This window comes from Diadema antillarum, unplaced genomic scaffold (assembly GCF_040938485.1).
Source record: "Diadema antillarum isolate AM-2024a unplaced genomic scaffold, OU_Dant_1.0 scf00000029, whole genome shotgun sequence".
In the NCBI taxonomy this organism is placed as follows: Eukaryota; Metazoa; Echinodermata; class Echinoidea; order Diadematoida; family Diadematidae; genus Diadema; species Diadema antillarum.
Window position 1 is genome coordinate 3,537,501 of NW_027270918.1, and position 12,606 is coordinate 3,550,106.

A 12,606-nucleotide genomic window follows, 5' to 3' on the forward strand; every position below is an offset into this window, starting at 1 on the left:
CTGGTGACATTTTTTGTTTTCAAATATGTAGGCCACCATAGTCTCTGATATTCTGTAAACATGAAGCTTCGGGGGGGGGGGGATAAGGGTGTTGAGAGTAAATACTAAAAGCTTTCCCAAAAAAAGAATCTTTGATTGGCAAATTTACTGTACTCAATATCCCTTAATAGATAGAGTTAGAATAAACCATGCAGTAAAAGGTTTCATAGCATGTATTTGTTCAGAGACTCTTTGATAGTGACAACTTGAGCTTTACAAATCTAACATCATAATTCAGCTCGGTCAGAAGAGTGCGACATAAAATTTCTTGAATCTAGCTACCACAATGTAAAATGGTGTAGTTTGGTTATTGTATGACACAATATTTGTGTAGGACCAACTCAAGGTGGTTGTGTGGCACCATAATACACTCTCTGTTCAATTCATAAGTTTGCCTTTGTCTGGAAACTTTACTCGTTAAAGAGAGCGAAAGTGACTAAAGTGCATAAGTATATCCAAACTCTGTTCTTGTTATATAGTTGTTTTAAGTATTCATGTGCCATGAACCGGCAGAAACAAACAGACAAATTTAATCTGATATTTTTTTTCTTCTACAGAAGATGAAGGAGTTGTAACAAGAGCTCAATATTTTCTTTTCTTTATTGACATGTCTGTCTACTGGTAATCAATGTCGATGTACATGTGTGTTAGTTTACCTTACGCTCTATTTGTATATATATATACATCTCCGCTGCATAAGGAGTCATACACACATACACACATACACACACAGTATATGTATATATATATATTATATATATATATATATATTTATTTATTTATTTATTTATTTATTTATATTGAGTAAGCTGTCCACGTGTTGGTGTGAAAGTATCATCAATAAAGTTGACTTTTCTCAAGTGTTCTTGATTCTTTGTCAGCTCTATTGTCTTTTTATACGAAATGGAATAAACAGACAATTAAGCTGACGAAGACCTGAGGTCGAAAGCTTCTACTACCAGCCGGCATCGTGCGACATCTACTGTCCTCATTATTGTCTCGATTATATTATTATTCTTCCAAAGATGACAGAAGAGTTCGGTAAAAATATCAGCGTCAACCCATATATATATATATATATATATATATATATATATATATATATATATATGTATATATATATGTATGTATATAACAGCAATAATAAGGTCACAACAGAGGAATGCAGGGAATGCATTAATAGCCAATCTTGATTTAATGAATAATCCGAATTTTCGAGGATCCTTTCTCTTCTTCAGGGATGACAGTGCGAATATTCACAATGATTATTAAGAGTGAGGTGTTACTACCCTGCTAGCGCGCGCAATATGTCAATATATATATATTATTATTATAATATATTATTATTATAATAATATTATATGTATTTTTTAATTTTTTTTTGTTTGTTTTTGTTTGTTTTTTGTTTTTGTTTTTTTGGTTACACATATGCGCGCGTTAGCAGGGTAGTATATATATATATATTCGCACTGTATCCCTGAAGAAGAGGAAGGATTCTGGTATTCCGGGCCTCCGGGCCGCTTATGTGTACATTTCTATGGTTGTGTGTCTTTGTATTCAGTATATGTATTCTTCTGGCCTTGCTTAATGGCAATAATCATCACGGACATTCAAAGCACATTTTCCAACGAAATAGTGAATTTTATTACCCATTCTGTACAATGCATTCATTCAGCACTCAAACACATTTTATGAATGTTCCAACAACCATCAGTAACAGCATAATGGCGTTTCACTTCAGCACCGCCATAATGCCATCCTTACTCAAGCCAAGCGATATGGAAACGTATAAACATAATATTTCCTGGAGAAAGCTTTGGCCATAAGGTATGTTATGATGTAGACCGGATATGAATACTGTCTATGGAATTCCATGCTCTAACAGGTGACTTTGCATGGACCTGGTCTCGTGTAACTTGTGGTGCTTATTCTTTTAAATTACAAAAAAAAAAAAAAAAAATCTTGGAATTTCCCACGGAACCAATTCACGGAACATGATATTCCTTGGTTGTTTTTGTTGTTTTTTATCCGTTTTACATTTTTTTTGATCGGAGAAAGAGAGATCTCAATAACAGATTGTCAACGTCAGCAATACATGATGTGTGATGTATGTTATCATATCAACTGACAATAATTAAAGGAGAATGTTGTACCCATTCAGACGATTTTAACATTATAATAACAAGTCTTCTGAGCGGAGACAGTTACATACGAAGTGAACACTAACAGCTATAGTTCGGCCTCCTATGTCTTTATCACTGTAACTTCACTCACTGTAACATTGCATTTGGTTTCCCAAAAAGCGATCATTATGTGAGTCAGAACTGCATAATTTTGAATGTCAGAGGTCTTTGGAGAAATGCACCACAAAGCTATTCAATAAGAAACATTCAATATCACTGTTAAAACACTGATTTTTCACACATTATAATTATTGATACATTGCACTTCCGTTGAATGTCGTCGTTTCCGATATGTTGACTCACTACAACTTTTCTTTATCAAATAAAAAAAGAGTGTCTCCATAATTCAAGTGGGAGTCATATCGGTTATCTCAAACTTCATTCAGCTTTTTTGACACATCAAGATATACAAACTATACGTATTTACACCAGACTGAAACATAAATTATTATCGACTCTCACAACTATCGTTTTTCATCATCACGTGACCATGTCGTCACAATGACCCGATTGGAGTAGTTCCTTTCAAGGTTAGTGCTGTCCCTGTGACATTGCAGAGATTTGCTAGAAAAGTTGTCGGCATCACATATGACGTCATCATTTCGTTAGAAACACCTCCTGGCAAATGTAGAGAAGAGGACCAGACTTAACTTACCACATGAATTATTATTGTTTTACATATACAAAAAATCTTGTAAATGGCAAGAAGTCATAATCAACATAAAAAACTGGCTCATGGAGGTATGATGCATGAAGTCTCGCTGTAAGATTTCTGAAATGAGAATCATTTAACAGCAATCTTCCTCCCGAATATCTTTACATCTAACACTTCCCATAACATGACTTGTAATTAAACATGCTTAAAAGACTAAGCTTTAGTTTAAAAGAAAAAAAGTATAATGACCGAAAAATGGCTTAACAATTTTCAGTAATATCGTATCTGTATCTTCTTATGATTGCTTCATCAAGGTTTGAACACTCCTGTCAAAGATTGATTTTCTCAAAACGCAGTTAATTGTTTCAGTCTCTCCTTTAAAATACACGTAGAAAAACAAGAATTCAATGTCATCGCACAGATCATAATCAAAGTATGCTAAAAAGAACACAACTATTACTCATACAATTTAATTTTAAACACAGTTGATTCTGCTGTTTCGAATTAGTGAGGTTTTCGTCAGTGTACACGAGATTTTACATCTAAATGATTACGCTGCCAGGATTATGCATGCCGTCTGCCATTGTGTTCACGCGTGATGACGTCATCTGTACGATGTACACGACACAAATTCTATATTGCTACAATATGAAATGATCCACAATGTGCTTGGAAGGTAATGTTCATTGTCTTCTTCAGCACGCCACCCCGAGTGAAAATCATCTGAAACAAGCCAACACTTAAACTGATATTTTCATTCACTTCCACGTCGCATTTCTCAGCATATTATATACACAGGAATCTACGTATTGAATTTGACAAGAAATATTTCTCTCCTATATCACATGCAGGTTTTGGCTTGTATTTCCCAGTCACAATTCAAATCGCGCACATTCAGTACCTCCTCCGCCGTACGTACGTGCATCAAGCACAAAGCGTCCATGATAGTTGTCACATGATTTATTTATTGACACGTGGTTCTTTCAGTCTGTAAACACACGTCTCGAGCTGTTCACGAATTCCATATCTTCATTTGACGTATGCATGTATTCCGCTGAATCCACGGGTCGGAGGCGACATATCCATGACACTTGTTCCCAGGCGGCGTGACTGATTTTGTTCTTCGATCAGGCAGTTACGCTTGGCAGCCATGTTGAATCACGTGACAGCATTACTGAAGGAGGTCGCCTTTCCTCATGTCTGTGCGACCCTCAAGAGCTCCATGGCCGAGTTGCATTGCAGCTGTTTGTTCATTTCCGCACCTGTAAAGGAAAATGCAGACGAGCAACTGTGACTTTTATGTCAAATAATGATTTGATCACGGGTTCGATGGATTAAACTTCGTCAAATAATGATTTTGATCACGGGGTTGATGGGTTAAATTCGGCGGATGTCTCGAAAATATATTGCTTGATAACGTGAGTAACTGCATCTTGACTCAACGGTTCAAGATTTATTGATTAAACGTACACCATTGTGATTAACTTTATAGTAATTTGTCCCTCCTTGTGTATGCAATCGAGCTAAAATGAATTAAACTAATTAATTTACGCATTGAATACACTCTGTTTAAAAAATGCATCTGTGAAAATTCCATGAAAGCACACCTGTTTTGTTAAATGGTAATAAAAAAAAAAAACATTGGAAGAAAACAGTACATCGTATGGATGTAGTTGTGTAGAATTTCACAAGAAAAGGATGCCTTGGCTGTTATAACTTAGAGAAAAAAAGAAAACAAGAACGTCATAGACAAAGCAAGGTATGCAAAATGAGTAAAGGAGATTTAAACAAGACAAAAGCGAAACCCACTTAACTGTGGCGCCGTTACACGATGATCCAGTGGGCATCATAGCTGTCTTCCCGTAGCCGAACGGCGAGGGACGCAATACGTTCGAGCCGTCCAGCACGCTCACCGCCGCCTCGCCGGCGCAGCTCATTGCACTGTTGGCCGCCGCTGCCGCCGGCCAGAGATGATGGTGGGAGAGACCGCTGGGCATGGCGGTGGTTCCGTATGCCGGCACGTAGCCCGGCGTCGGGTGGGCGGGGTAGGCGGTGAGCGACGGGGTAGTCACGACGAAGTTGCTCATCGAAGCCGATTGCTCCTGCATGCACACGAAGAGAACAGAAAAACTTAGTAATGAGGAGCACTTGACGGGGAATAGGAGTGCAGATCGAGGAACATTAACAACAGCTAGAAGGACAAAGAAAATGAGAGGAACATGAATACTACCGACCAGTTATAAAGGAGATATGGTGTATTCAATACTAGGTGAGAGCGAGGTAAAGAAAGAAAATGTTAAAAATATCAACACACTAATTGATATATTAGTATGATGCCTTTTTAGAAAATAACAATAAGAAAATTCCAATCGTTTGTATTTGTGAATCTGTGAGAAAAAAGACAACATTATGAATAAACAAAATCACCTAAAAAAAGAATAAACCGTCACAAATAAAGACAGGAATAGATACGTAAATGAACAGAATGAAAGGATAACAGAGGTATCAGTACAAACACTGTTACCTGTTCAATGTGCATTCTCAGCTTTATAGGTCTGCAAAAGATTTAACTCAATTCAGTTCAATTCAATTCAATTTTATTCATTTTCCATCCAACAAACAGTGAAGCAAAATACAAAGCATGCATTACACAATCTCGATCAATTCGAAGAAAAAAATACGTAACTCTACGTATAGTGTATATAATGTAATATAATGTATATAATGACAGTGTCTGAGCAAGTGTCACGCACATATTCCCACTCGATGTTTTCTTTTTTTATGATGTCTGTTATATGAAATATAGACATTAAATCCTCAGTTTTGCTTACAGCCTGAAGTGAGATTACATAAACCGTATAATATTACTATTCTTAAAGTGACTGATTGTATTTGCAGGCCTATGTCTATTTGTATCTATTTGTACTTGAAGTGTATATTTTCTGTGTTATACCGTTCACCTGTACCTCGTTGAGAAAGCACTTTGTTATGCTTTACTGATCAGTGATCCAGGTGATCTACCATTGTGTAAACCTTTTTAGCGAAAGCGGACAGAACTCTCCCTTCCTTTGTCCTTTCTTCCATCCTATCTCTATGCAAGTCATCCCTCCTTCCTATTTTCCTATATGTTATGTTTTATGTACGAGGGCTGCATGTAAATCAAGCAATGCTTAAGCTGTAGCCCTTCTGTATTATTCATTGCATCGCTGATATGCTTTGTCGTACATTGTAAAGGCAATGAAGAAACTGTATTGCTGTATATATTGAAAAGGCAATGAAGAAACTTACTTTGTTAACAACTAATGTTTATGTATAATCAAATGTATGACACCAACAACGTATATGATACATGTGTATGTATCTGCATATGCAATGATATAATGCAGGAACCAATAAATCAAATCAAATCAAATCAAATTTGATACTATTTGCAATTGTTTTATATTAATATAGCTGATTCTGGGTGCATACACTGGTCGGGAAGGGAGGCCTCGAACCCCGGTGATTAAGTTTGCCTTTCTTACTCCTGGCAGCCAGCGGTATGCACCTAGAATCACAACATTATAACTATATATCATGTAATATGACTTTCTACTTGTATTTTATGTTGAAATGCAAAATGAATACATAAAGTAGCAATGATGATAATAATAACATTAACAATGATAACAATAATATGGAATAAGTTGCCTCAAGCTATCCGTTTCATTTCGAATGTTGATTGCTTTAAAGTTGCCCTCAAGACTAATTTGTCAATGACTGCTTTCCAGTAGAATTGTACATCATGTAATTTCTTATTTTTCATCATTGTTATTTCATGTACTTTCATGTATACTTTCACAATTCACTTTTACTACTGCGCCTTGATCACATTACTCATGTGGAATTGGCGCCGTATTATCATTATTATTATTATTATTATTATTATTATTATTATTATTATTGTTATTTTTATTATTATTATCATTATCATTATTATTATTGCCTGTCGTGAGCCAGGTGGACGTGTCATTGTATTCATCACAAGCTCTTATGATTTTGGACACACATAAAAAATCTCCCTAGGAGCCACTGAGACCAGCAATAGATGATTATTTCAAAATCAAAGGTTTATACCTCCAACTACTTCCAACCAGTTCAGGAGAGTCTTATCTTACAGCAAATCGCGTCATCTAGTCACGGGGAAAAGAGTCCTCGGACGCATCTGCTTGCCCAGGGCAGCATCTCGAGAAGAAAACTAAGCTAATATGGGGTGGATCCTATAACTTGTCATCCGTTCAAGAAAATGGATGACGATACATCGATTGACCTTTGACACGTGTGTGCAGCTATGATTTAAACAATACATTAGTCATGTTGTGTGTTTGTGTTGTGTTTGTGTTTGTCTGTATCTTACTGACATGCAATAAGATTTATTTCCAAATGTCTAAACTGTCTTCAGAATTGACAGATTGCATATTCTCACACCCTGTTTAGGCCCCCAAAGCTTTAATAGGTACTGAATGAATAAATAAATAAAACATTGTTGTTGTTTTTTTCAATACCCTTCGGTGTCAATAAGCATTCTTGGTGATGACTTAAACTAAATTACCTATAAGATGATTCTTATTTTTGAATTGAAATTTGGAATTTGAGCTATGGCTCAATTTTTATATATCATTTTTTCCCTTAATGTTGGGAAGAATTTCTGTATGATTACATCTAACAATCTCACAAATGAGATTACCCATTATTCGTGATTTTTGTAAGCAATTACGAAATATAAGAATTTGACTATGATTTCTTTGTTGTTGTTGTATTTTGTCTAAAATGTGTTTTTGAATAAGTGCACCGCAATCTCGCAAGATCTCTCCCACAGAACTATGTGAAACTCAGACTACTTTTCGATTTCAGTACGAAAGTCTCCGACCACTTTAAACACGGCAGCCGATATGATTTGTTTCAAGGACAAGGAGGGGATTGGTTTCAAAGTGAAAAGCTTTTATCACAAATTCCATTTATGATTGTATCATTCTCTCCCTATCTTTACCTATTTTTTCTTTGTCAAAGTCGGCATATTGCTATGATTTGAGTGATGAAGGTCAGACAGAATCACATACCCCCTTTTCTCCCCTCAATTCCCCTCTTTCATTTCCTCGTTGAAATTAGGCAATATCTTTATCACCTTGACATGGTATCTTGGTAGGGGTTGGTGGGGTAATGGGAAAAAGGAGGCCTATCTTTGCCCCCATGCTCCCTAGTGTCCTGGGAGTCGGAACCCCCAGAGTCCCCCATGTGGGGAATCCAAGGCTTATCCCTTCTACCTACGCGAGTACCCCACCCTGAGTGTTGAAAAGTGTGTTCCCTTCTGCTCTGCAGTTGTTGTTGTTGTTGTTGTTGTTCATTTTTCAGCTTTATTTTGGGTGCCAGTTTGTTTGCGTTTTGAACAATTTCTCATCACTCTCACTCCTTGATCATGAAAATGATACAAGGCGATAAGTTTTTGGTTTTTTTTATTACTTTATATACATTAATTCTTTCCATAGAAGGCGAATATTTCCATTTTGAATGGATATTCTTAAACTTAACAGAAGATGACTTAACATTAAAATATAATTCTCCAAAATGAATCAAGACTGAGATTGGCTTCTCTTGACTATTCCGTTCTGCACACTTTTAAGGAAAAAAAATCACGCTCTGCATAGACTTCCCTGTATACAAAATGTTCAAGTTGTCGCGCGACGGGTCTCTCGAATTGCCCATAATACCAATATTGACACTTACGCTCAAAGGGCGTTGCCTCGAGGCGGGGGGTTTTCACTCGGAGGTTTAATATAGAGGCGATTCTCTCCTATTTTCCCCCCTACTCTCTTATTCTCCTCCCTATTTCCTCCATTTTTCTATAATGCTTTTGAATCTTGCTCGCTCTTCGAGTTCGTAATTCGTATTGAATTGCTTCGGGATGAGAGTTTCATCCCCGAGCCCGTCAAGAGGTGTAGTTTGCGTTTCATCTTTCCTACGGCACCCATCTGGAGCTCTAAGGGCCTATCCCGGGGGTGTTCTACAAGCAAACTGTTCATTCTTTTTTTTTTAACTCGTCAAGAAGAAATTTCTATATTCCAGCGAAAAGCAAGGTATCCCTTGTCGTTCATCTATTCTTTTAAGTATTTAAATGACGGCGACAACATTAGAAGACAAAAGGAATGGGTTAAAAGCATGGGAGAGTCAATGAAATAGAGAGGGCGGAAATGGAAATGTAGGGAGGCAAAAAATCATTGCATTTTCTTCAAAGAATAGAATTACTTGGATACAGTCAATGAAGCATCAGATTTCCAAAGTGTGAATTACTTATTCAGGTGCAGGCAGATTGGTATGAGTGTGTGTGTGTGTGTGTGTGTGTGTGTGTGTGTGTGTGTGTGTGTGAGCGTGTGTGTGTGTGTGTGTGTGCGCGCGTGTGTGTGTTGTGTGTGTGTGTGTATGTGTGTGTGTGAGGGGGCGGGGGTTACCTCGCTAGATGAACAAAAAAAAGGTCCGTCTGTCGTGAACTAGTTCTCTCTGGGCATATAATAGGATTTGGAGTAGTGGCAGCTATATAAGTCATGCTATTCACTATTTCTATCGATGTGCTGAAGTAGTATATCTGAAGATATAGAGGCAATTAGACACCTTCTTGTCCAACCCATTAGCCTGCACTTGAGTGTACCCCCTGCTGAAATATTTCTTCCCGTTTGGTATTAGAATGCGCAGAAAGTTAGTTAACTGTGCATGATGCTATAGATGTTCGATGTCCAGCGTTAATGAAAACAGTCCATAAGGAAACAAAACAAAAACATTAAGAAGACTTGTGTTTTATGATGATTTCGAGACCATCTTTAAATCTCAGATATAAAAAAAAAATCATAATATCACAATCTTTCATTTCTTGTTTAAGAAAAAAAAACTTCCCAACAACGAACAAACTACGTAGTAGTTATGCATACTAATGGATATTTAGATGGGAGTAACATGGACAGTGATTTTGCATGATCAGAAAATAAAACTATACATTTTGTTTTGTAATATAGGGTTTAGAGTGTTGGGATAATATTACAATAAATCAAAGATGACAAGCACTCACAATATCGTTTTATTTGGATGGCATTGCTTCTTAGAGTGGCCTACGTGTGGGAGGAAGGAGAAGACAAAAAGAAGGAAAAGAAGAAAGAAAGGAAGAAAGAAAAGAAAGAAAGAGAGATGACTTTTGATATACGGCGTCGTTTCCAATATGTAAGTCCCGAGACACCTGAGTTAGCACGCTCTCTCCCCGTTCACCCCCTTGTCACGACCCCATGGGAAACAGCCGTCTGAGGGGGATTGCCTGGGACACTCCCACGCCGTGCGACCCCGATGAGTGAATTGCGACTGCCCGAAGAGGACTCAGTTCAATGCCCCGCCAGGAGTTAAACAAAAATTTTGCAATCTTGAACCCGATGACGTGTTCAATGTCGTGTTCTTCTTTTCCTGGTGTGATGATATAGTTTTCATGCAGTGTCCCACCACAGGAGTCCACCTGTACATGTATTTAGTTTCTTAATTCTCACTGTGTTTCGATGTGCCTTTGTTTACGCGGGTGTGTATAAAGTCAGAAAATAAAGATTACGAATAGCAAAGCTGAATGGGAAGAATGAATTGATATCTACTGAAGAAAAAATAGATGACTACCGACTTTCCATCACACACTCTCCATAACTAATATTACAACGGTGCTGGTTATACAGGCGATGAATCCCAAAACAATGTTTATACACCTATGAAAATAGTAAAGAGATACCCGAGACATACACTGATATGATTCAAATTACATTTTTAATGTTACATTGGTACCTTATTAACTCGTATTAAGCCATTCTTGTTTTAATCATCATTCAACCTTGTATACATTTTTCAATCATTTTCGAATGATCGTTAAGATGATGGCTAAGGGAGCACCATGACACAGTGGATGAGGCACTGGACTCTAAAGAAGGAGGTCACGGGTTCGAATCACGGCAGGTGCGTACATCATTGGATAAGATGTGTCACCCAAAGCGTATCTCTTGAACCACGTGTCAAATTGGTACCGGGCAATACAAGGGTTGATTATGCTGACAAGGTCCTTTGATCTGCAAGACCATCTGCAAGACCATTGCTGACATTGACAATGCTCACCCTCATCAGTGGATTATAATAAAGTATTATTTTTATCAGCATCATCACTAATTTTTGTTGTTATTGTTATTAGAGCTATCAGTTTTATCTTTGTCATTGGTGTTGATACTCTTGGCTTTATTGTTAGTGTTTTCATTGCTTTTATTGTTATTACCATTATCAGCATCATATAATTATATTATTAATCATCAAGACAAAGGCAGGAAAGTTAAAAAAGTTGGATGACAGAGAAATTTGATTGGGAAAAGAAGCAGACAGGAAGTGGAGGTTTAATACCCTACCTTCCCTTCGAGATGGATATCCGTGGAGTTGACGCTACACGTCACGTGATTCTTGATGCCGTTCGCCTGACGTCGGTAGTCCGCCAGCGACATGGAGTGTGCGGTGTGCGCGAGAGCCGTGTTTTCGCCGCCCGCTGCCGCCGTGTACAGCCCCGGGGGGAAAGCTGGCGAGAGGTAAGAGGAAGAGGATCGTTAGAGCTCTGAATTAGCAAAGCGGACACTGACAGCTAATTTCACCTAGAGCCAGAGAGAAAGGGATGATGGGGGGAAAGGGAATGAGGGGGGGGGGGCCTAGAAAGAGGGAATAGAAGAGGAGGGAGGTTACTGCATTTCCCCGGCCCTGGGGCGAGGAACGCGCGTATTAGATACACATACATACAAACACGATTAAATGGCGTTACACACGTGTTAAGAACAACAAGATGCCTTTTAGCAGTCACTTGCAGTCCCAGAAAAGGAGGATGCTCTGTGAGAGAGATGTGACGCGAATCCGAGGGGGTGGTTGTATCTTCCGGAGATAAGAAATGGTTCAGCGCCAAAGAAAACAAACAATGAAATGAAAAGGCTGGCTGAGATTGGAATCTGTGTTGAGCGATACATCTATTATTATGTTGCAGTAATACACAACTTAATCAGTTAATACGCTTACACGTACATCCCTGATTGGGGTACATTCGCGTTGTCCCCCTATAAAGCTGATTGCTGGAAACCGCCACTTTGATGATGAGGTCTATTTTGCGTGTAGCTAAGGAAACTCTTCTAAAATGGTGCGTTATTCATCACTGCCAGGCCAATTATTCGGAGTAAAGATTGTCAGCATGCCCAACACGCCCGTTTCCGGCGACATCGATTGCATCCAGTGAGTCAGTATGAGAGGGGATTCTAATTTCGGCAAAATGGGAGGTCGAAAGTTGACTTGTGCCTTTCAACTCCACAGGTGCCATACTGATGAATTTTCCCGCATTTTTTATCTCCTGCAACAATTATTGTCAAAAAGGGGTAGGATACACGTTCATGTTGCTAGGTAACGTATAGGAATAGAAAGCTTGCTATTAAAAAAAAAAGAACATGGGTTATCCCAGTCCAAAAGGAAAGATGTGATGCGCACGATCTAGCGAGAAATCTATTCTTTTTTCAATGCTGCATCAATGCAAACTATCACAATGATTAAAAGTTCATATCCTTTGCAATAAGAACAGACGTCTATGACTATTGCACAAGAAAGATTGGATATGCATTGTTGCAATTGCAAAAATAATGCCTTTTCATTTTCGTATAGACC

General features: G+C 38.0%; 1 protein-coding gene across 2 annotated transcripts in view; it reads right to left on the minus strand.

The window, feature by feature from the left end:
- Positions 1 to 2,200: 2,200 nt before the first annotated feature.
- The window catches only part of LOC139739080 (paired box protein Pax-9-like), a 92,900-nt gene continuing 82,494 nt past the window's right edge, over positions 2,201 to 12,606 (minus strand). For both annotated transcript variants that reach the window (XM_071649699.1, XM_071649707.1), the window contains 3 exons: positions 11,325 to 11,488; positions 4,687 to 4,979; positions 2,201 to 4,139 (listed from right to left, as the gene is read on the minus strand). In XM_071649699.1, the coding sequence (XP_071505800.1) occupies positions 4,049 to 4,139; positions 4,687 to 4,979; positions 11,325 to 11,488 (548 nt within the window). In that variant the 3' untranslated portion in view covers positions 2,201 to 4,048. The remainder of the gene's footprint in view (positions 4,140 to 4,686; positions 4,980 to 11,324; positions 11,489 to 12,606) is intronic.